Source organism: Pleurodeles waltl, chromosome 6 (genome assembly GCF_031143425.1).
Source record: "Pleurodeles waltl isolate 20211129_DDA chromosome 6, aPleWal1.hap1.20221129, whole genome shotgun sequence".
NCBI classification, from domain to species: Eukaryota; Metazoa; Chordata; class Amphibia; order Caudata; family Salamandridae; genus Pleurodeles; species Pleurodeles waltl.
This window is the reverse complement of record NC_090445.1, coordinates 117,242,544-117,268,347: the sequence shown is the minus strand read 5'-3', so window position 1 is coordinate 117,268,347 and position 25,804 is coordinate 117,242,544. Positions and strand designations below refer to the sequence as shown.

Here is a 25,804-nt window from a genome sequence, read left to right as displayed (position 1 = left end):
AACTCACCTTAAACTACAGAACATCTAGAATGCCGCCGCCAGACTGGTCCTCGACCTGCCTCGACACTACCACATCTCTCAACACCTGCGCACACTACACTGGCTTCCCATAGAGAAAAGAATCACCTTCAAGATCCTCACCTACGCACACAAAGCCCTCCACAACACCGGACCAGCCTACCTCACCAGACAACTGAACTTCCACGTACCCCACAGGACCCTACCCTTAGCCCAGCTCTCTCTCGCAGAAGTACCCCACATCAAGAAAACTAGAATAGGGGGACGCTTTTTCTCCCACCTCGCAGCCGCAGCCTAGAACGCCCTTCCACTCCACCTCAGATGAGCTACCCCCCTCCTCAACTTCACGAAGGAGCTGAAGAAATGGCTTTTTGAAGAACCACCTCACTGATGGATGCTACACGCCCCCCGCAGCACCTTGTGACCCTGTGTGGGTGAGTAGCTGCGCTTAATAAACACCTGATTGATTGATTGATCTTTCATAGATTCATATGCGTGAATCATTCCCCATCGAAGTGGGAGTCCCACGGTACCTTAGGAAAGCAAGAACTATAATAGGCTACAATGGCAGTAGGTCATCAGTATAATAGCCTTTGTATGTCCCTTTTTAAACGAGCACAGAGCCAGTGTAGGGATGGCCAAGAGAGAATAAAGGAGTTCAGTTCGACAAACAGGGGTTTGACCCAGACGAGCTCCGGCAGATGCCTAGGCTAACATAAACGTCATGTCCCCTTTCTATGCTCATAAAAGGGCACACACATTAGGGGATCAGCTTTGAGAACGCAATGCTTTAAGGAGTCCTAGAGAGACCTCTCGAAGTATCTACAAGTGTGCCACTAACTGACTTCCTCAGCATTCAGGGATGTTGTCTTGCTCAGGATCTGATAGAACAGGCTGTTCTCAGCTCTCTCCAGCATGGAGCCCTACTTCCTTTTCACCCTTCGATCTGAGCTCTTCTGGAAGCCATCCATCCTCAGACCAAAAAGCAGCAAAGCGTTTAGTAGACTGGAAGCACCGGCAGCCTTTGCAGCTTTCTCACCAGATCAAGCCAACGAGCCCAAAATATAAATCCAGCCGGAACAGTAACCAGGAAATGGAAAACGATGGAAAGATAAAACAGAGAGAAAAAGATAACCAGAAAAAGAAAGGAAATGAGCTAAAAGAGAAAGAAAATACAGAATGAGAAACGACAAAGGGGAATAAAAAAGTACAGTAGCGGAGACACGAAAAGAAAAAGCATTTGCAATGCAATGGGTCTCGCATTTGCTCCAATTAGAGCTATTGGTGTTGTAAATTCCTAACTGTACTTTTCTTGCCACATAAATTGAAAATGAAAAGTAAAACATCAGTTGACATAAGCAAGCCGATTCAAAGCGCCATGGCCGCAATGAGCATAACCATGAAGGAAAGACACAAAAGGAAAAAGAAGTTCACTCTCAGTCAAACATATCGGTAATCGTGCAATTATCCATGTAATTGGGTCAGTCTGCAAGGCGGTAACAAAACCTCCCCAAGGAGGTACACACGTGAAGCATTTACCAATGATAAAAAAGGATTTTTGAAAGGCAAGCCCACTAACGAGAGAAAGTGATGGGTGTAAGGTGGACATGGTTAAAAGCCCACAATACTTAGAACAGATCAAAGCGCTTGCCCGCTCGACCTAAAGAGGACCAAATTTGAACTATGACCAGTCAGGTGCCAGCACCCTCTAGAATACTCCCAAGAGAGGATCTTTCCCTTAGATTTTCTACTGCTCGTCATGTGAAGGGAGTCTCCCTGAGCTCTGCTCTGTTTTTTCCTTTGAGAACCATTTTTTTACAGCTATAATGTCTGATACAGCCAAAGATGGCCTTTTTCGTTCCTGCAAATCTTGTGGGAAAAAAACGCTCCACGTGGATGACCCCCACAGAAGTTGTATTGCCTGTACCCTCAACATCAGGAGAAGAAGTGTAAGATCTGTCAGACTCTCTCCTCAAAAACTCTGTGGGACAGAGAAGGAAGACTACTATGGATACAGAAGTCCAGATCTACAAGATCCAGCTCTTCAGGTGAGGACAGTGATACTGTCTCTAAACCCCATAAAAGGTCAAGATCTTCTGACCAGGGTGCTCTTTTGAGAGCAGAAAGACTTTTAAAACTCACCATACAGACCCTTCAAAGGAGAAAACTCCTGTGGTATCCGCAGGGTCAGCCTTCTCACAGCCATCCACTCCATCCCAGAAGAAAAAGGAGACTCATCATTCTCCTTCTTCTGAGCCTTCAACGACAACAACAACACCATCGACAGCAGTGTCAAGAATGGCTACATAATCTATTGTTACCGCTATCTCGTCAACGAGGCCATTGTCATCAGCAGACGACGGCAATTCATACACTAATTTCATCCTTAAAGGTATTTGCCACTAGACCCTCAGAGGCCGTGGATTTAACATCACCACCATTCAAAAAAAAGATTCAGTCGACAAAGCAGTCGTCACAAAGACAACCGTCAATGACATCTACTCCACCTTCTATGGTCACATCATCAACGAAGCCACTGTTGACAACTTCACCATTGATGAGACCACTGTTGATGAACCCATCGTTGACGGCAGCACCGTCAACTGCAGCTCCATCAACAGGAGAGACATTGTTACCACAGTATACCATTACCACCTATGCTATAACGTCAACTGACCTTGCAGCTACTATTCAGATCACCAGGGTCACCTACTGTACTTCCTGAAGAAATGTCTCCAAGCAAAATTTGATCTCTGCTGCTTAGGCTTCTATTGGACTGGGAGGAATCTGAAGATGAGGGGCCCTTTGGGAACGCACACAGTCCCTCAGAACTTCACACTAAATATCAGGATGATGACAACAATGAGTATCACCAGCAAGACTATGAGTTATACTATACCCCTCATAACAAACAGTATGAGCATTACAACTATCACCAACCAAGACGTGATACTGTACAGATACCTGTGTCCCTTATCCAAGATTTGCAAACTATGCTCTAAGTCTATTGGTGCATATTTCCAGACTCTACTCAAGAACAGCCACAGCAGTCTCCACAACCTCGATACATACTTCTCCGGTTACACCAAGGAACATTCCTTCTCCTCCAGCAACACCTAGGCTGACACCATTCTCTATAATAGCTGCATCTCCAATGGGTGGATGACACCTTTTCAGAAGAAGAGAGGCAAGAGGGAGAGCTTGTTGTTCCCCAACATCCTCATGATGAATGGTATGATTATTTAGCCTCTACACCATCTCCGCCACCTCCTCATCCATCAGACGCTCCCCCAAAGGACATCAGGGTTTCTACAACTTGATGGACAGGGCTGCAACACATTTTCACCTGAGAACTTCCATTTCTCAAATAGACTGTTTTCTTCATGACTTTGAAGAACAGTACAGAAAATCACTACAAGCTATCCCCATTATTGACTACATCTGGATTGAAGGGATAAAGATTATGAAAAACCCAGCTAGAGTTCCACCAGTACAACCTTGTCTGGATAAAAAGTACAAAGCTACAGATGATTGCCCAGCTTGTTTAATTGGCCATCTGAAAAACTTGATTCTGTTGTCCCCAGGCTGCCCAAGGTTGTTCCTAGAACCCTTCCATACCGATATCTGTTTCACCAGACAAAGAAGACAGACAATTAGATAATGTAGGGAAAACATTCTCCCTTATGTCAGCTATCACTGTCCGTGCAGCCAGTATCCTAGCAATTCTAGGATGTTATGACCACCAGATGTGGTCGGATGTTGGCACTTTCTTTGATCTCATTCAGGAGGATAAATGATCTGAGTCGAAAAAGGTACTACAGGAGGGAGAACTTACTTCTTCAGAAATCATCAATTGTGCCCTAGACATCGCATTCACAGGTTTTCGTCAGTTAGCCGGAGCTGCAGTTTTACGTTGCCAGGGATGTTGAAGGCCACATCATTCCAACCCGAGGTCCAATCCAAAAGCTTGGACATGGCCTATGATGGCGAAACTTTGGCAAGCACATAGACAATGCATTATTAGCAATAAAGACAGACACTGCCAGGTCGCTCAGCACTTTGCAATTAAACAAAATTGCCCTTTTAAGGGGCCAGAGGGAGAGGTTTCTCTTCATACAGAGGTGGTTACCAGCGACCACATCCATTGCAATCTCAATACAGGCCTTCCTACCATCAGGCCTATCGCCAGCCACCCGCAGCAGCCTATAGCAAGCAAGGCGGATGACAGAAACAGCCCCCCCAGGGCTGGGACACAAGTTGTTAGCAATGACCCTAACCAGGTACTGGCTACACTTCATCTCTCTTCCCATTTCACCCAAGTGGGCGCAAACATTTCAAGTTACCTCCACCAATGGGAGAAGATAACATCAAACAAATGGGTGTTGGATATAGTGAGTTACGGTCACACCTTAGAGTTTGTGCAGAGACCCCCAAACCATCCTCCTAAAAGAGGGCACCCACCCTCATCTTCACTTACTAAGAACAGAAGCGTTACTAATGCTTTCGCAGGGTGCAATAGAGGATTAAAGAGGATTAGATTACTACTCCCATTTTTTTCCTGGTGAGAAAGAAAACAGGGGAATGGAGACCAATACTGGATCTCTGAGAATTTAACAAATCCCTGCACAAACAATCTTTCCATATCATAACCCTTTCAGACATCCTTCACATTTTAAACAGCAGAGATGACATGACATGGCTGGATTTGCTGGATGCATACTTCCACTTCCCCATTCATCACAGGCATCGAAAATCTCTGCTTTACAGTAGCCGGTACCCACTATCAATTCAGAGTTCTCCATTTCGGACTGAAGTCAGCGCCTCGAACTTCACAAAATGTCTTGCGCCAGTAGCAGCTACACTTCGCAAGCAGGGTTTTCAAGTATTTCCCTACTTATACGACTGGCTACTGAAAGCATCACTGCAACAAGCTTCCCAAGCCACCAATGCCTGTCTTTCACTGTTTCGCAGTCTCGACCTCACGGTCAAACACCAGAAACCTTCCACCATACCAACGCAAAAGATGATCTTTTTGGGTGCAAATCTCAACACAATTGAGAACAAGGCTTCTCTTTCAGACAACACAAGTTATCCAGTCTGGCTGTCAAAATCTCCAAAGGAAAGTCAGTTTCTGTGAGACTTTTGAAGTCTCTTCTAGGGCTGATTTCTTCAGCAATAAACCTAGTACTTCTAGCGTTACAAAAGATGACAGGAAGAGTTTCAGAAATAATGGATTCAGTCTCAAGGATCCTTTGAGGACTTGATCAGTGTTACCCCAAAGATGGTAAATGCATTACAGTGGTGGACTCCCATAAATCACATATCCTGACCCCGGTTCCAGACTTTGTCATTATAATGGACGCTTCCCTAGAGGGCTGGGGCAGTCATTTGCAAGACATGTGGGTCCAAGGAAAATTGTCCAGCCATCAGAAACTGTTACACCTCAGTCTCTTGGAATTAAAAGCTATATTCCTAATGATACAGGCTTTTCTGCCACAGATAACAGGCTTCTCCATGCTGGTCAACACAGGCAACATGACCAGCATGTATTATGTCAACAAACAAGGAGGAACATGATCTCTGTCCCTTTCTTGGCTCACGATACACAAAATCTCCCTGAGGGCAAAGCACGTCTAGTGTGAGCAGTACTCTAGCAGACACACTCAGCAGAACAGACAACAGTTGCCATGAATGGAAACTAGATCAACAAGAGGTGGACAGGATCATCTCGCGCTGGAGCAAGCTGGCGTTAGAGCTGTTCACAATGTACAAGAACGCCAAATGGCAGTTCTACGCCAATTGATACCCGCTCCCAGGGTCATAGGGGAATGCTCTTTCGATGCAGTGGTCTGGGATCTTTGCATATTCTTTTCCCTCCTTCCCATTGCATCCCAGGATTCTCAGAAAGATGAAAACAGAGCACTGCCATCACATCCTGAAAGCTCTCAGGTGGCCCAGACAGCATTGTTTCACAGAGCTGATTCTGTTATCCGTGACCAATCCCATCCGTCTTCCAAGGAAAGAAACGCTCTTGACAAGAAACCAAGGCCAAATCTTACACCCGGAGCCAGCCTTTCTCCACTTGCATGCATGGCTCCTGAGTCCTATGAGTTCCAAATGTGAGCATCGATCAGGAATGCAGGGATATACTATCCAGAGCACAGGCCGAAAGTACAAATAAAACCTACAGGCTGAAGTGGAAAAGCTTCTGTTCTTGCTGCCAGCAAAGAAACCTGCACCTGTTTGAGGCCTCTCCTGAACAGATCATACCATATCTTCTTTCACTGGCCAAGTCTGGCCTTTTCCATGCCTCAATTAAAGTTCACCGCGCGGCAAACTCAAGATACAGGCCTTCCGGACAAACTGCATCACTTTGCCCCACAAGAACATCAAAGAGTTTATGAAAGGGTTGTTCAGAACTTTCCCTCCTGTGCGAGCACCTCCCACGGAGTAGCATCTCAGCGTGGTGCTATCGTAATTGATGAAATCGCAATTTGAACCAATTCATAAGGCTGAACTGAAGTTCCTTACATGGAAGGTCGCAATTTTATTCGATCTCGCATCAATCAGGACAGTCAACGAGATACAAGCCTTTGCAATTCAAGAGCACTTCACAAATGATTTGTCCTTCTCAGAACAAATCCGAGGTTCATTCCAAAGGTTCCATCTTAATGAACTTGTCATACTACGAAAGAACCCTTCTACGCCAACTGAAAGGACTCTTCACACATTAGACATCAACAAAGTCTGAAGTTCTACCTCCACCGTACTAAACAGACTCGCAGAACAGATCAGCTGCTAGTCTCTTATAATCAAGGCCATCAATGGACAGCGGTGACAAAGGCCACAATAGCAAGTTAGATCTCAGCAACAATTCAGTTTTTCTACTCTAAAGCTGGCAGACCACTGACAAGAACAGTTAAGGTGCATTCCACAAGGGCAGTGTCTACTTCAGCTGCTCTCTTCGCAGGCATCCCACTGGAGAAAAAATGCAGAGCTGCAAAATGGAAAAATACTCACTCCTTTACTCAGCACTACTGCCTAGAGTCAGCACAACGCAGTGACTCAGCCGTGGGACAGGCTGTACTACGCCATTTATTTAATTAAGGTGAGCCTCTTTCTTAATACAAGTTGTATTCAAGTTAGTTCTTGTTTTAATGATGTTTGTTTATCCAAACATTCAAATATGCATGTTTACAATTTCAAAGTTATTTCCAATCATTTTATATAGATAAGATGTAGATCCTATATTGGCTATTATAATATATTTCAACCCTTACTCACCATCCGCTAAGGGTCCATGCAGTTACTTGTAATACTGCTTGCTATTCTGATTTAAGTATGCAAATCTATGAAAGATCCAATACTGGATAAGAAAATAAGTTACTTACATGTAACTCCAGTTATCCAGTATTGGTATCTTTCATAGATTGATATGCGACCCACCGTCCTCCCCTTGGTGGCTCCCCTTATATTCGAGAACATGCTTCACTCTTGTGCTCGAAAGTCTGATGGAAAAAGCCTCTCTTGGAAGTATTCTAGAGGGTGCGGGTGCCTGATTGGTCATAGTTCAAATTTGGTCCTTTTTTAAAAAAGGACATACATAGGCTATTAAACTGATGGCCTACTGCCATTGTAGCCTATTATAGTTCTTGTAGACTGCTTTCCTAAGGTACCGTCGGACTCCCACTTCGATGACGGGGAATGATTCAAACATGTGAATCTATGAAAGATACCAAAACTGTATAACCTTAGTTACAGGTAAATCACTTATTTTTTATCTCTTCTTCTAATTCCAATTGCTTTCTGCCTGTCTTTGTTTTTCTTCTCTCTACCCTTGCAAGGTTTTATCTCTTTCACCGTTATGTTATTACATTATAAGCATTTGTTTAGCACAGAATCTGCCATTGCTATGATCCTATATTGCTTTCTGGGTGCTTATGTACATGGTTATTAGTTTTCCTTTGCTGAGTCGAGTCATCCTCTGATGAATAGATTGGGGATGTTGTGATCTGGTCAGTATCTCGATAGGGTGGAAATGGTTATAGAATTATGTTTGTCAGGGGTGTCGTGGGCTTTTCAATTTGCCCAAGGTCAGTAACACGGCCAGCTGTTGTTTGTATGTGCTATGTCTTAGCTACATAGCATATCTGATCTGTGTCGAAGGCAACACTTTCCTGATGAATGCAAAAAGGCCAGAGTTTTGCCACTGATAAAAAAAAGTCACTTGATCCTAAGATAGAGAGCAATTATCCCCCAATATCGAGACTCCGTTTTACGGCTAAGGTCATCAAAAGGTATCTTAATCAAATCTTGTCAAACAAAGTGGACAAATATAATATTTTGAATGAGACTCAGTTTTGTTTTAGATCTGGCCATAGTACAGAGACTACCTTAGTTGCAGTCTCAGAAAAAATCAGACAGCATGGATAAAGATGGGAGGGCTGCGGTGGTCCTTATAAACCTTTCTGCAGCCTTCGATACTGTCAGTCATTCAGTGCTTCTGGAGCAGTTAACAGAAATAAGGATATCCAGCTCGGCATCTGACCTCCTGTCATCATTTTTGGAAGTCCGTGAACAAAGAATGGCCCTGAGAGGATATAGCAAGGCAGCTTTTACACTTTTGTGTGGGGTCCCCCACTATTTAATATCAATGTGGCTCCCTTAGTTAAACTTATCTACTCTTTTGGCTTTGCTACTATAGCTTATGCCAGCGACACCCAGAGTGTAGTATCTGTTTCTAGTAATATCGAGGAGGTCACTGGCCGTTTTAGCAAATGTATGCAAGCAGTTGCAAAGTAGATGAGTGATAACTGTTTAAAGCTGAATTCACAAAAGACCAAAGTTCTACATTTTGGGAAAGATCTCACATTTTGGAATCAATCCTGCTGGCCACATTCACTTGGACTTCCCCCGACACCAGTAGCGCAAGTCAGAAATGTAGGGGTTATATTTGATGCTGAGTTACCATTTGCAGAGCAGACCAGCACATTTGTTTCATCATGCTTTTTTACTATAAAAATGCTTAGGAAGGTTTTGCCTTTTATTCCTTCAGAATTGCAAAAGTCGGTGATCTGATAGAGGCTTCTAGGTGCAGATTCCTTACCTTTAGAATTTCTAGACGTCAGTTTGGAATCCGGAACGTTTGTTGAACAATACCCTTGCGCATGCCATCGGTTGGCGTCATTTGGATCCGCGTGGCTGCGGCGTTGGAGCCGTCTGTGACATCACTGTCACTTATAAAGGCACCACCCAGGCAATATACAGAGACCTCTAATCAAGCTCTAAATGTTGCAAAACACTGCCTGACGTTTACTTAAAAATATTCTAAAACATCAATCTGTACAGAATGCTTTGATGGAGTTTCACTGGCTGCCTGTCAAAAAAATGATTGCTTTTAAAACAATATGTTCGATGGCATCTGTCGCTGTAGATACGCATGTTCTGCAATAGCTCGCCATCTGGTGTTGGGCCGGAGTGTTACAAGTTGTTTTTCTTCGAAGAAGTCTTTCGAGTCACGGGACCGAGTGACTCCTCCTTTTGTCTCCATTGCGCATGGGCGTCGACTCCATCTTCGATTGTTTTTTTTCCGCCATCGGGTTCGGACGTGTTCCTGTCGCTCCGAGTTTCGGAACGGAAGATTAGCTAATTTCGGAAGATTTTCGTCGGTATTGTTGCGTTCGGGATCGGCGTACTTAGATTCCACACCGCATCGAAGATCGAAGAGCTCCGGTGCCCTTCGGGGTAGTTTTTCGATCCTCCGTCGGGGCCTGGTCGGCCCGACCGCGTGCTGAAGAACGCCGATGGAACGGACCCCGTTCCGTTTCTGCCCCAAATGCCACAATAAATACCCCTACACAGACCAACACTTGGTCTGCAACCTGTGCCTGTCACCTGAGCACAGCGAAGACACCTGCGAGGCCTGTCGTGCGTTCCGGTCCCGAAAAACACTCCGAGACCGTCGAGCCAGAAGACTGCAGATGGCGTCCGCACCGACAGCCCAACGGGAGTTCGAGGAACAGGAAGAGGAAGGTACCTTCTCGATCCAAGACTCAGACTCCGAAGGATTCGACGATACACAAACCGTGAGTAAGACGTCGAAATCCACTCAGAGGAACATTTACAAGGCCCAGGGGACGCCACTGCCACCAGGCCATGGCTCGACCCATAAATTCGGTGACCGACCGTCGGCACCGAAAAAGGCCCAAACAGTGCCGAGATCGTCCGACTCCGGTCGAGACACCGGCACGCAGCCTTCTCGGGACCGAGATAGTGCTGGAGACAAGCCTCGACACCGAGATGCCGGTGTGGACACGGCTCGACGCCGAGACAGCGGCACCGAAACAGATCGACGCCGAGAGGTTTCGGCTCCGAAAAAGAAAAAAGTCACCTCGGAGCCGAAAAAACACGCAGACAGGGTTTCGATGCCGAAACAAACTGCAAGCGACCCAGCTTCAGGCTCTTATACAGAAGAGCACTCGCTAACCTCCCAAATGCAAAAGCATAGGTTTGAGGAAGAGCTACAAGCAACTAATGTGGACCATACGCAAAAGCGTATATTCATACAGCAGGGGACAGGAAAAATAAGCACCCTTCCCCCCATTAGGAGAAAGAGAAGGTTGGAGTTCCAGACGGAACAGACACCACAACCAAAAGTGGTGAAAAGAGTTACCCCACCACCCTCTCCTCCGCCCGTGATTAACGTCTCACCAGCACAAACTCCATCACACTCCCCAGCTCACACCACCATGAGCCAGGGTGACCAAGATCAGGACGCATGGGACCTATACGACGCCCCAGTGTCAGATAACAGTCCGGAGGCATACCCTACAAAGCCATCTCCACCAGAAGACAGCACCGCGTATTCTCAAGTGGTGGCTAGAGCAGCACAATTTCACAACGTAAGCCTCCACTCAGAACAGGTCGAGGATGATTTCTTATTCAACACACTCTCCTCCACCCACAGCTCATACCAAAGTCTGCCTATGCTCCCTGGTATGCTCCGGCACGCAAAAGACATCTTTAAGGAGCCGGTCAAAAGTAGGGCAATCACACCAAGGGTGGAAAAAAAGTATAAGGCGCCTCCTACAGACCCGGCTTTCATCACTACACAGCTGCCACCAGACTCTGTCGTTGTAGGAGCAGCTAGGAAAAGGGCCAACTCTCACACATCTGGAGATGCACCACCCCCAGATAAAGAAAGCCGCAAGTTCGATGCAGCTGGTAAAAGAGTCGCAGCACAAGCTGCAAACCAGTGGCGCATCGCGAACTCCCAGGCACTACTTGCGCGCTATGACAGAGCCCACTGGGACGAGATGCAACATCTCATTGAACATCTGCCCAAGGACTTGCAAAATAGGGCAAAACAAGTGGTTGAGGAGGGACAGACCATCCCCAACAACCAGATACGCTCCTCCATGGACGCTGCAGATACAGCTGCACGGACAATTAATACATCTGTAACTATCAGAAGGCATGCATGGCTCCGAACGTCTGGATTTAAACCAGAGATTCAACAAGCAGTTCTCAATATGCCTTTTAATGAAAAAGAACTGTTCGGTCCAGAAGTGGACACAGCGATTGAGAAACTCAAAAAAGATACGGACACTGCCAAAGCCATGGGCGCACTCTACTCCCCGCAGAGCAGAGGGAATTACAGCACATTCCGTAAAACGCCCTTTCGAGGGGGGTTTCGGGGTCAAAGCACACAAGCCAGCACCTCACAAGCCACACCGTCCAGTTACCAGGGACAGTATAGAGGAGGTTTTCGGGGACAATATAGAGGAGGGCAATTCCCTAGAAATAGAGGAAGATTTCAAAGCCCCAAAACCACTACTACTAAACAGTGACTCACATGTCACTCACCCCCTCCACACAACACCAGTGGGGGGAAGAATAGGTCATTATTACAAAGCATGGGAGGAAATCACTACAGACACTTGGGTTCTAGCAATTATCCAACATGGTTATTGCATAGAATTTCTACAATTCCCTCCAAACATACCACCAAGAGCACAAAATTTAACAACACACCATTCCAATCTCCTGGAGATAGAAGTGCAGGCACTATTGCAAAAGAATGCAATCGAATTAGTGCCAAACACACAAATAAACACAGGAGTTTACTCACTGTACTTTCTGATACCAAAGAAGGACAAAACACTGAGACCAATCCTAGACCTCAGAGTAGTGAACACTTTCATCAAATCAGACCACTTCCACATGGTCACACTACAAGAAGTATGGCCATTGCTAAAACTACACGACTACATGGCAACTTTAGACCTCAAGGATGCTTATTTCCATATACCAATACACCCATCGCACAGGAAATACCTAAGGTTTGTATTCAAAGGAATACATTACCAATTCAAGGTACTGCCTTTCGGATTAACAACCGTACCAAGAGTCTTTACCAAATGTCTAGCGGTAGTCGCTGCACACATAAGAAGGCAGCAAATACATGTGTTCCCATATTTGGACGACTGGCTAATCAAGGCCCATTCGTTCATACAGTGCTCAAATCACACAAATCAGATCATACAAACCCTCTTCAAACTCGGGTTCACCGTCAACTTTACAAAATCCAACATTCTGCCGCGCAAGGTACAACAATACCTAGGAGCCATAATAGACACATCAAAAGGAGTGGCCACTCCAAGTCCACAAAGAATTCTAAATTTCAACACCATCATACAACGCATGTATCCAACACAAAAGATACAAGCAAAGATGGTATTACAACTCCTAGGCATGATGTCTTCATGCATAGCCATTGTCCCAAACGCAAGACTGCACATGAGGCCCTTACAACAATGCCTAGCATCACAGTGGTCTCAAGCACAGGGTCACCTTCTAGATCTGGTGTTAATAGACCGCCAAACTTACCTCTCGCTTCTGTGGTGGAACAACATAAATTTAAACAAGGGGCGGCCTTTCCAAGACCCAGTGCCACAATACGTAATAACAACAGATGCTTCCATGACAGGGTGGGGAGCACACCTCGATCAACACAGCATACAAGGACAATGGAACGTACATCAAACAAGACTGCATATCAATCACCTAGAACTTCTAGCAGTTTTTCAAGCACTAAAAGCTTTCCAACCAATAATAGTTCACAAATACATTCTCGTCAAAACAGACAACATGACAACAATGTATTATCTAAACAAGCAGGGGGGGACGCACTCCACGCAGTTAAGCCTGCTAGCACAAAAGATTTGGCATTGGGCAATTCACAACCAAATTCGCCTAATAGCACAGTTTATACCAGGGATCCAAAATCAACTCGCAGACAATCTCTCTCGAGATCACCAACAGGTCCACGAATGGGAAATTCACCCCCAAATTCTGAACACTTATTTCAAACTCTGGGGAACACCTCAGATAGACTTGTTTGCGACAAGGGAGAACGCAAAATGCCAAAACTTCGCATCCAGATACCCACACAAACAATCCCAAGGCAATGCCCTATGGATGAACTGGTCAGGGATATTTGCTTACGCTTTTCCTCCTCTCCCTCTCCTTCCTTACCTGGTAAACAAACTCAGTCAAAGCAAACTCAAACTCATATTAATAGCACCAACTTGGGCAAGGCAACCCTGGTACACAACGCTGCTAGACCTATCAGTGGTACCCTGCATCAAATTGCCCAACAGGCCAGATCTGTTGACACAGCACAACCAAAAGATCAGACACCCAGATCCAGCATCGCTGAATCTAGCAATCTGGCTCCTGAAATCCTAGAATTCGGGCACTTACAACTTACCCAAGAATGTATGGAAGTCATAAAACAAGCCAGAAGGCCATCCACCAGGCACTGCTATGCAAGTAAATGGAAGAGGTTTGTTTGCTACTGCCATATTAATCAAATACAACCATTACACACAACTCCAGAACATGTAGTGGGTTACTTGCTTCACTTACAAAAATCTAACCTAGCTTTCTCTTCCATTAAAATACACCTTGCAGCAATATCTGCATACCTGCAGACTACCTATTCAACTTCCCTATATAAGATACCAGTCATTAAAGCATTCATGGAGGGCCTTAGGAGAATTATACCACCAAGAACACTACCTGTTCCTTCATGGAACCTAAATGTTGTCCTAACTAGACTTATGGGTCCACCTTTTGAACCCATGCACTCCTGCGACATACAGTTCCTAACCTGGAAGGTGGCATTTCTCATCGCCATTACTTCCCTAAGAAGAGTAAGCGAGATTCAGGCGTTTACAATACAGGAACCTTTTATACAACTACACAAAAATAAAGTCGTCCTAAGGACCAATCCTAAATTTTTGCCAAAGGTTATTTCACCGTTCCATCTAAATCAAACAGTGGAACTTCCAGTGTTCTTTCCACAGCCAGATACCGTAGCTGAAAGGGCACTACATACATTAGATGTCAAAAGAGCATTGATGTATTACATTGACAGAACAAAAAACATCAGAAAGACTAAACAACTCTTTATTGCATTTCAAAAACCTCATGCAGGAAACCCAATTTCAAAACAAGGTATAGCCAGATGGATAGTTAAATGCATCCAAATCTGCTACCTTAAAGCTAAACGACAGCTGCCCATTACACCAAGGGCACACTCAACCAGAAAGAAAGGTGCTACCATGGCCTTTCTAGGAAACATCCCAATGCAAGAAATATGTAAGGCAGCCACATGGTCTACGCCTCACACATTCACCAAGCACTACTGTGTAGACGTGTTATCCGCACAACAAGCCACAGTAGGTCAAGCCGTATTAAGAACATTATTTCAGACTACTTCCACTCCTACAGGCTGATCCACCGCTTTTGGGGAAATAACTGCTTACTAGTCTATGCAGAACATGCGTATCTACAGCGACAGATGCCATCGAACTGAAAATGTCACTTACCCAGTGTACATCTGTTCGTGCATCAGTCGCAGTAGATTCGCATGTGCCCACCCGCCTCCCCGGGAGCCTGTAGCAGTTTGGAAGTTACCTTCAATTATTTATATATGTATCATCTCAACCTTAAATAGGTGCATACTTAGTCACTCCATTGCATGGGCACTATTACTACAATTCAACTCCTACCTCACCCTCTGCGGGGAAAAACAATCGAAGATGGAGTCGACGCCCATGCGCAATGGAGACAAAAGGAGGAGTCACTCGGTCCCGTGACTCGAAAGACTTCTTCGAAGAAAAACAACTTGTAACACTCCGGCCCAACACCAGATGGCGAGCTATTGCAGAACATGCGAATCTACTGCGACTGATGCCACAAACAGATGTACACTGGGTAAGTGACATTTTCAGTTTGGCACATAATGCTTTGCTTGGACATGGGACAGATTTCTTAAAAATAAATGTAGATGGTACTTGGCAAAAAGGGCTCTTAGATCAGCATCAACAAGATCTGTGACTGTTTCCAGATTTAAGAAAACGACCTGTGGCGGTCGGAGCTTTGATCATTCTACCAGTACAGTCTGAATAGGATACCACTTGATCTTAAAACGTAAGATAATTTCCTCTGCTTCCATAAGATATTGAAGACCTGGTTGTTCATGACGCCTGTTGAACAACTAGTGACGTGAATCATCAACTCTCTGGTAGGGCACAAAAGAAAGGCTGCAGCTTATGTCAGCGCCAAGATCCCTTGGGGCATTTGCACACTGTATAAGTTTCCAAATCAAGTCAAATCATGAGAATATATGAAAATCTCTTGACTTATGTGCTCTATTTGATTCTTGTTGCTTACGCCATACTTTGTTAATATGCCAGATATATGTTGTATCTGAGCTGTGTTAAAGAGCCAGATCTTTATTTTCTTCCTAAAATCCAAGTGAGCTTGGACCTTTCATGTCTTTGCTGGGAGGGTATTCAATATGCTTCCGTGGAAAAGGAGGCTTAATGCGTTGATCATTTGAGCTCCTAGCTGAACATGGAATGTATTTTGTTCTGGAAATGTCTTTGGAGTTTTATGTGAATAAATACAGAGGGTGTACAACATATTCTCAACTTTGGACAGCTTCTTCCTTCTCATCATAACTATTAGAAGGCACGCGTTAGCTCATCCAAAGTCACTTGGTGTCAGCAAGCTGCAGTGATAATTCTTGGTACTAAGTGCAAAGCATTCAGCCTATTTCTGATTCACGCTTTAAGTGACAATACAACTTACGTTAACCACTGGTTTTGCAGTGGAAAGCATGTTAAATATTAACATGCCAAACCAGCAGACTGCCCGTCAGGTAAAAAAAGAATTAGAAGCCTGAAGTGATTTAATGCCGTAGCTTGCAATAGAAGCCGTAGAATGGCAACGAGAACAATTATAAGTCGCTTTTCATTATGGGGTTCCAGTTGAAGTTAAGTAAGGTTTTTTATCACAGACACAGCCATTTCACACCGATTAGCCTAAGTTTTTGTTTTTAAACAAATTGCCAATGACAATTTCCGGATCCAACTGGCAAGATGCACATTTGCATATATCATAGAAGTCAGGCAGCAAAACCAGTCATACTGGTGAGTGGCACTTTGTTAACTATCAGACTATTTATCCATCCTCAATCCTACCCGTTAGAGTTGCCTGAGGGCTAGGGGAATATCATACCTTATAACAGCAAAACAGCAACCAGGATAATTGAGTAAAAGAGAAAAAAATGCCAAAGCATCATTTTTTATGAGACAATTCTTCCATGAAGGAAGATTTAAGCACCATGACTCTGATTCCATCCTCAGAGATTCATGGTTATAGCTTGATGGGTGGGCTTAATTTATGAATTCAGGCAAGGATCTGCTTTGTGTGCCCTCCACAGGCAGGAGAAGTTCAGCATGAGTAGGAGGTACTCTTGATAAAAGCACTGCTTTACTAAGAGGATGTCTTGAGGAGTGTCTTGAGCCCATTAGTGTAACTATGAGGACCAGAAATACTCCCTAGAACGTATGCCTCCTGTTGTCTTTCTGATACAGTTTGAGAAACTGTAGGTGAGCTGTTTCCTAGAACTGGTGAGTGTTTTTTCTCCACCCTGGCCCCTGAAATCTGGAACAACTGTCTTTTCTTCTGTCAGTGGAGGACCTTTTTACATATCTTTTAGGAAAACATTGACAAATTTGGCAGTAAAAGGTGATTTAAGGTGGAGTCTGTGTCCCGGTGAATTGTGTAGGACTGATTAGTGGCTTGTCTTTTTTGTGTTTAAGAACTCCTAGGTGTGAACATTTCTGCTTGTCTATATTCCATGTGTTACATTTCTTGTGTTTTAAATCCACAGATTTCACAGCCCGAGTGTCATGTTCTCTTATTTTGCAGAAGAAAGTGGCCACCCCCGTGGTACATGGAGTATCAACATCATGAAGAAGAATAAGAAGTCAGGGCCACGCACTTTTGGAGTGAGGTTGGAGGACTGCCAGCCATCTGCCGACAATAAAGTAAATAGGATGAACCTCTTTAATGTTGCCCCTGCAAGGTGTTCACACTTCGCTGCACCTTATTAGAGCCCCTTTCTTAAGTCAGATTCCCCCTACATGTTGCCTACACATTCCTTTTCATGTATGATTACCAAAAATATCTGGACAGCCTACCTTTCATTCTAATTGTATGCTCTGAGGCATCGATAGCGTGTTATCCAGATTCTCTTCCCTCTGTGAGATTAAGTGCCTTTCCAATGTGAGATTAACTGTTGAGGTTGTTGGCTCGTGCTTTACCACTGCAGGTTGTCCATCTTCCCCTTTTTAGGAAATCACTGCTGAAGGTTCTCTGCACCTTTTTATCGCAGTATGTTTCTAAGAGCTTTACAGCAAAAGTTGTTAACTTCAGCAGAGGTTTCCACTGCAGGTTATTATTATCCCCATTCAGAAGATGAGTGTCTGCTTCACCCAACACCTGAATGTATTCCACAGGAGGTTCAATACCACACTTGTGAAATCAAGTTCATAAATCCAAAAAAACTTCGTTGCTAGTGATTCAAGTTATATAATCAGTCTTTTATTAACAGTCTTCTCCATAAGTTCAGATAAATCGTAACCATCAAATAAAAAAAAAACACAGCCAGCCAACACATGTTTCGTGGGAAAACTCCTTTCTCGGGCTGTTCATTTGGATTTATGAACTTGATTTCACACTTTGTATTCAACATCCTGTGGAGTACATTTATGTTACACTGCACCACTGGGTTTGGTGCTGGAGGTGGTGCGCAAGTATACTCAGATATTTGTAACTTTTGCGAAGCCTCACAAGGGTCATCCCATTTCTAAGTCAGGTAAAGCAAGATACATACTGAAGTGCATCTACCTGCTCCCACAAAGCTAAGATAGTCTTACCTGTTCTGCTCAGGGCACACTTCACCCATAAGAAAGGGGCAATCATGGCTTTCCTAAGGAACGTTCCGCTATCAGGCATCTGCAAAGCAACCACCTGTTCAACACAACACACTTTAACCAAGCACTGCTACATGGTTATCTGAGCCCGCCAGCAGGCAGTGGTTGGGCACACAGTTTTAAAAGAACGTGGTTCCAGACAGCTGCATCACCTACATACTTGGCATCACATATGGAGGGCACTGCTTCACAGTCTATGCAGAGCATGTGTATCTAGAGCAACACACGCTACGAGTGGAAAATGTTGCCCTGTAAGCGCTTGTTGGTAGCATGTATTGCTTTACATTCACATGCAACCACCATCCTTCCTGGAAGCTTGTGATCGCAGATCTTACCCTTTGTTACTCTCTTCACCCTGCACAACACGTATGGTGCACCAAGCTGCTCTCACTTGACACTCTGTTCGCTCTCTCACCTGCTGTGCAAAAAACAATCTAAGATTTTACTTTCAAATCTGTTTATTAAGATTTTCGTTTTGAAACAGGGACAGTAACAATAAGTGTGAAGATCTACACAATGTAAACATGAGGAAAGAGATAGGTTCAAGACAATATTCACGTTAATATGGTCTTGGCATTAAGGATGAGGCGGGGACACCTTAGGGGAAATTAAGAGCAAGCCAAACCATTAAACAAAATCTAAGATGAAATCTGTGGAAGGACACAATGGGAAAAAGCTCATGCACTGGTGAGACAAGTCTCCTGTAATGCTCACTTCAAATTGGCACATTATCGTGTATCAGGCTTATTTATCACCAGTGTGATTGCAAAGCATCTACCCGACAAGGCCGAACAGTTGCTCAAGGTGCGGGAGAGGGGCTGCAGACTTCCTCCACATGACTTGGGGATGTACAGGGCTAATACTCTACTGGGGCACCATTACATGCCAACTGCGCCAGGTAGCCGACCTCTGCATTGACAACAATGCATGTCACTGTCTGTTACATCTCATACCCAACTCCGATGGGAGCAAAGTGTATTATAAATTTGCGTTATTGGAGTTGGTTTTGGCAACCAGAAAGATAGCTATCACTATGGCCCACGTGTACACAGTGGCAAGCAGACATGGACAAATGGGCGCTAACTGAAGATTACCGCATGTGGGAGATTAAAACAGATGATAAGCTGGAGGAGGATTGTTTTGAATGGGCAGGATTACTGCAGGAGGTCGTGTCACTGGAATGAGAAAGTACAACTGAGAGCATTCCGGCTGTTCCTACACCACTATGAACTGCTGCCTCAGCACTGTTTAGGGACGCCGACACTGACGGGCAGACTGGCACGGTGAGAGTTTGAGAGGTGGGCGTACTGAATCAGCATTGTACTGCCTGATATCTACAGTATTGAGATGCCTGTACATTGTATGTATGTATGGTTTTATAATGAAATTGAAAATAAAAATGTGAAAAAAGATGAAATGTGTGCCCATGTACATGGTGAAGTGAGGGAGGAGTCTCTTGAAAGACACCCTAGGTGAGAAACAAACATCCAAGCCGAAACTAGATGGCAGGAGTATGCAGTGTATGTGAGTCTATATCACTACAAGCTACAAACAGGCACTTCAGGGCAAGTAACATTTTCCTTTTCTCCAGGTAGCACCTACAGGACCTATTAGAAGACATTGGTGCCTACAAAAATAAGCCAGGAGACTCATTTTCCAAGGTTTACGAGGTCATCATGTGTCATCTGACAGTTCCTCCCCTTTTAGATGGCAATAAAACCTAAACATTGTTCTGTCTTGCGTTAATATGCACGTCTTATTAACTGGCTTACTGCGACATAAAGCTGTGTTAAAGAGAAACATACTTCCTGTCTCCCAAGAAATCTGTATGATGCATTAGCAAGCTTTAAGCCTGATTTCCATTGGGAGAATGTAGTTATCTTCCTTCCACTCAAATATGTTGTCTTAATTTTACCTAAAGGAGGTTTTTTTCCAAGTTGTCTTTTCAACTTCACACACCTTTTTGGCTCAGGAGATTCTGCACATTGGTATCAGCCATGCCCTCCAATGTTACCTGAATAGTACAAGTGATTTGTGTTTTAGTAACTAGCTCTTTGTCACCTGTGCAATGCACATGCAGGTATGCCAAGATGAAAATCCACTGCTGCAAGTTGGATTACCCCATAATCTCTCATTTGTATGCTCCATAGGGGAAATCCCTTCCAGCAGGTTTCCAACAACATTACGCTTGAGCCAAGGTGGGGGGTCTGTGTCTTTCCCCAGGCACCTTTCCTGACACACAGATTTGCAGGTTAGCTACGTGGTTAACTGAACATTCATTCTCCAATCATGCACTCGTTTTTACTTTATTTGTTATTACATTTTAAACAATGGAATACCAAGATAGTGTTGAGGTGCAGGTCACTCTTTGATCTATGTTGACTGTGTGTTTGTTGAGACTGGAGTTCAAAATACCTTTGGTTGACATCCACTATAACCTTATAGCCCGCTGTAGTGGGCTATACCGGCCATTAAAGACCCGTTCCAGCGATAAAGGCCCGAGCTGAAGGTAAGGGCCTTTAGCAAAGGGGTGGGCCTTTAATGGCCGGTGTAGCCTGCTACCGAGGGCTCTAAGGCTATTAGATCATTACACCCATTGAGGGAAGAATGTTCTAACTATCTAAACAAAGGCCTCTCTGAGCTCGAGGGGGTTGAAATCCCAGAGGCTCTGAAGTCCTTGATTCACAGCTGTTGCTTTTATTGTTCGGCATCCAACAGCCACGAGCAGGGCCACGGCTGTTAGCTGTTGAACACTCACAGCAAGAGCTGTGAAAGGGGGCTGAATTCAGCCTCTGTTTTTTCCTGGGCTCGGCTAAACTGCTTTTTCTTATTTAGCCAGGACAGGGAGAACCTGGCCTTTGGAGGCTCAGGTAATATTGTAAGCTATGGGAGAAGGGAGGCAGTAGCCTGTGGTGTGACCTGCAGCACAGCCTCTGCCTTTTACTTTTCCCTGCCCACTCCATATATTTTGGAGAGGCAAGGGAAAGAGAAAGGCAGGGCTTTGTATTAGACTGTGTATTAGACCATTGAAATTTTGAAAGCAGCGGACCTAAGTCAGTTTATATAGGCTGCTGCTGATCCATTGTCTTCAATGGAACTCACAACATTCTAATATTTCTTTAAGGCTAAAACTAGATATCTTTACAAGTACAAATGCTAGCTAGACAATTACGTTTACAGTAGTTTACAGTAGCTTGTCATGCTTTCTCCTCCATGGTCCAATACTGTTCTCTTTAGTCTTTCTGTCCTTTCATATTTTTTCTATCTGGATCCCTGTAAGTGTTAGCCAGAAGAAGTCCTTCTCACAGCATCCCTTCAGGTTGGATCCCTTAAGCCCCAGTCTCTTCATAAAATGTGTGGTAAAAAACAAAGTTGAACTCGTTCTCAACCATAAATGAAGAACTACAGATAACCATTCATTGACATTAATACAGATTACTGCCAACTATTAAGGCAGTTTGTACCCATTCGTCAACCAGTTTGTGCTCTCCTGGTAACCTCTAATCGACCGCAGTGTAAGTCACCCACCCCCTCATGTATGCCTATTTTCTTTCTCTCTTCTCATCAACCTAGTAACCTCTCTCTCTTTCTCACCTGCTCTGTTGCCAGAGTCTGCCACTGATCGTGGAGTCTTGCTGTCGGCTGGTGGAGGAGAGGGGACTCGAGTGCATGGGCATTTATCGGGTTCCAGGGAACAATGCTGTGGTGTCCAGTCTGCAGGATCAGTTGAACAAGGGACTCATTGAGATCGACCTGCAGGATGAGGTGAGGATGTGACCTTTATTCTTTCTACACTGCTGCTTGGTGCTAAATGACTGATACCGTAGGATAAGCAAAGAGACCTGTGTCCCTCCCTGTGTCTCACTGAAGCAAGTAAAATGATTTGAGGCTTTATTTAGTCCTTGTCTAAATTAAGGTTCACCAGGAGAACAGGGAAATGACTGCTGACCTGGACTGTCAGCCTTATTCAGAGACCACCACTGACTGCCTGGCATGGAATTCTATTTCCGTGAAAGGAGACTCTGCCACCCTTCACGTTGCTGAGAGACGGCATGTGTAAATCACCTCCTGCTCATACTTTTTCCACCCTGAAGCAAGAGTTTGTTTTCTCTGAACAAAAAATAAATGGCCCGACATGCAGGGAGCTTTTTCCCTGCTCCTGAGGGGCCATCTAACATTTTCCCTGCCTGTGTCCGCCGTGCTTCAAATAACAGACACGGGCAGCGAAGATCAGTGACTGTAGTGAAACCCTCAGTATGATGGAACAACTTGTGACTCAGCAGTCGTGTGGTGGATGGACCGTTGGGTAAGGAGTTACAGCCAGCGGAGCTGGTGCTGAATTCACCAACAGTAACCCAGTAGTTCTCCCAGCTCTGTACATAGCAGGGGCCTGCAGGTTGGACGTCGTTGGACGATCACCGGTTTACCGCATTTTTCTGGCTCCACCAAACTCTAAAAGAGGCTTTTGGTTTTTTAAATTATTTTTTTATAGGATTCCATATAATCATTAAAAGTTACTTCATTTATTAATAATACAATAACTAAGTTGTATAACATTATAAAAACAGAATTAAGTAATTACACTGACAGTGTAAATCATGCCCTTCCCTTTAACACACTTATGCTTGATGGTTGTTGAATATTCTTCAAATTTTAACTGCCTCGCTTTAACTGTCTAATTGTTGAGTGCATACAAAAGGTTCAAAATTGCAGATCCTAATCATTTTATTAAACTACATTTAAATTAGCAGACATTGTTCGGACGTGTTCTTTGGTGCTCCATCTCAAGACTTTGTTTCGGGCTCCATTTGGCACCTTTACACCTCAATTCCCAATCGTTATTGTTCTTGATCGCGTTCTTTATCTCTCCTTTCAAAAATAAAGAAAACCACCAGTCATCGATTTGACGTGCTTCAGTCGCTGCCTTCGGGTTTTCTTTTCTCATTTTGTCGGATTTGAACTAAGATGAGGTGCTAATGGATTGGACTCCATTTAGATTTTGTCCTAACTGCCACACAAAGTATCCCCACGCCGACCTCCATCAGGTTTGTAACCTGTGTCTGTCTCCCAACCACGACGAGGAAAACTATGAGATCTGTTGATTGCAGAAAACATTAAGGGATCGCAGAGTGTGTCGAAAAGAGATGCAGCGTAAGGTCCTCAAGGAGACCCGCAACATTTTCTGGCTCCATGACACTGAGAGCTGCACGAGGCCTCGGTGGCAGAAGAGGAGGCCCTTTCCACCCCAGACTCCAAGTCAGACTCAGAAGTATAGTTCAGAGTGCGTATCCAAGATCTTCCTTGTGGACACTGATGCCTCAGTCCAGCCTACTAAAAATACTCTTGGTTTCGATCAAAATTACGGCTCTGTGGCCACCACTACCTTTGAGCATGGTAGACACTACCCATAAACTAAGGATGCCCTGCCCTCGGCACTGAAAGCCAAGCCGTGTATCCAGAGCTTACCAGTCTTGGTGCTGAGCCGAACATCTTCCCCATCGGCTTTGATCGCTTCCACCTCCACAAATTTGGCTCTGACCGCCTCAGTACCGAAACACAGGTCACCTTCAGCTCCGAAACATACCATCTTGGCCCTGGAACCGATACTACAGACTACGAAAGAAAAGAACGACTCGAAAAAGAAGAAAATACATATTCAACCTTCTACATGACACTTTTTGGAAAAAGCAGTGCATTCGGCGCCTACACCATCAAAGCGCCATTGTACTTTTGAGCAGGCTATTAAGTTACCCACGCCTCCTAAAAAGACAAAAAGGACATTGCCACTAGTCCTCTATATCCACCTCTGCCTACTGCGCCACCACCTCCTGGGTCTCCCTTCACCACCACCACCTTCTTCACCACATCACACATTTAGCGATATAGGTCATGTTCACCACAAGGTTCCCCACAGTCTTACACAGGGGATCAAGGGGAAGGTGATACTATACATTAGATAGATATAGACTCATGGGATACTTATGACAGTGACCCCCTCCTGGGGATAATGGCCCGCACCTTTACCCAGCTACGGCCTCACTGCCGGATGATGCAACAGCATAAATGCTCGTAAGAGAGCAACTTCACAAACAACGGCAGATGTTCCTCTGACGGATAAAGAATCCAGGCTAATTGATGCATCTGGTAAAAGAGAAGCAGCTCAAACAGCTAACCACTGGCGCATAGCAAATACTCAAGAGTTTTTGGCAAGGTATGACAGAGCTTATTGGGATCAAATGGAGGAACTCCTCCAACATCTCCCGAAGAATATAAGAAAAAAGGCCAGCAAATTGTTCAGGAGGGTAAATTACTCTCTAATAATTTCATCAAATGTGCCCTTAATGCAGCGGACACAGCAGCCAGGGGTGTAAATACATGTGTTTTATTACGTAGGCATGCCTGGTTGCGCATATCTGGATTTAAGCCAGAAGTGCAACAAACACTTTAAAATACCCCTTTTGACCAAAAACACCTGTTTGGTGCACATGTGGACCAAACCCCAGAAAAAATGAAAAAAGACAACAAAGTTATGTTATGTTAAGGGATTTGTAGAACGCACAGATGCTCCAGCAACGGGGCTTCCGGGCGCTAATCCTGAAACGGGGTAGGAACTTCTACTGCTAAATGCAAAAAAGGAGTTTCCTGCAAAGTGCTATACAGAAAAAATCTAAGTTTTTAAGATCTTTCTAAAATGCAGGTGTTTCTCAGTGTTCTGGATGTGAAAAGGTAGCAAATCCAAGCAGAAGTGGCCTTGGCGCTGAAGAAACAGCCCCCAGCCCTTACTCGCTGAACGCGGGGAGCCTCAGCCAGAATAAGATCTGCAAAATGCAAGGAGTGGGAGGGCCGATACGGGAGAGACAGTTTAGACAAGATGGGGGCCCCCTGGGAATACAAAATTTTATGAGGCACGCACGAAACCTTAAAATTTATGTATTATTCCATCAGGAGCCAGTGTAATTTATTCAAAAGTCTGGACACAAAATAAAACTTTGGGAGTGAGGATAACAGCCTAGCTGCAGCATTTTGGACCAGCTGAAGTCTTCTAATAACTGATTTATTAGCACCTAAATAAATCTGTTACAGTAATCCAACTGGGATACAACTACCACCTGGACAATAGTCTGTCACATATTGGAATCAAAAAAGTTAAGAATAGGTTTGAGACTTGCCAGGAGGCCGAAGCAAGTGCCAGCAACTGAGCTGGCAGGGGCCTCAAAGGTCAAAGAGTTGTCCACAACAACACCAAAAATGTTCACAAAAAGTTTAGGTGTGGGGGAGTCGCAGGGGGTTTTGGCCACCAGTAGTCGCCCAAGAGGTGATTATCTTTGCCTAAAAGAAGAACTTCAGTTTTATTATTGTTCAGGCAGAAACAGTTTACATTAATTCACTCTGCCACCGCCAGTAGTCCTTTTTGGAAGTTAGCTCGGTCAAGT

The 25,804-nt window shown here is 44.5% G+C and overlaps 1 protein-coding gene across 4 annotated transcripts in view; it reads left to right on the top strand.

Moving 5' to 3' along the window:
• The window catches only part of ARHGAP23 (Rho GTPase activating protein 23), a 448,503-nt gene that overhangs the window by 369,071 nt on the left and 53,628 nt on the right, over positions 1 to 25,804 (top strand). For all 4 annotated transcript variants that reach the window (XM_069237494.1, XM_069237493.1, XM_069237492.1 and 1 more), the window contains exons 15-16: positions 17,305 to 17,423; positions 21,981 to 22,136. In XM_069237494.1, coding sequence (XP_069093595.1) covers positions 17,305 to 17,423; positions 21,981 to 22,136 — 275 coding nt within the window. The remainder of the gene's footprint in view (positions 1 to 17,304; positions 17,424 to 21,980; positions 22,137 to 25,804) is intronic.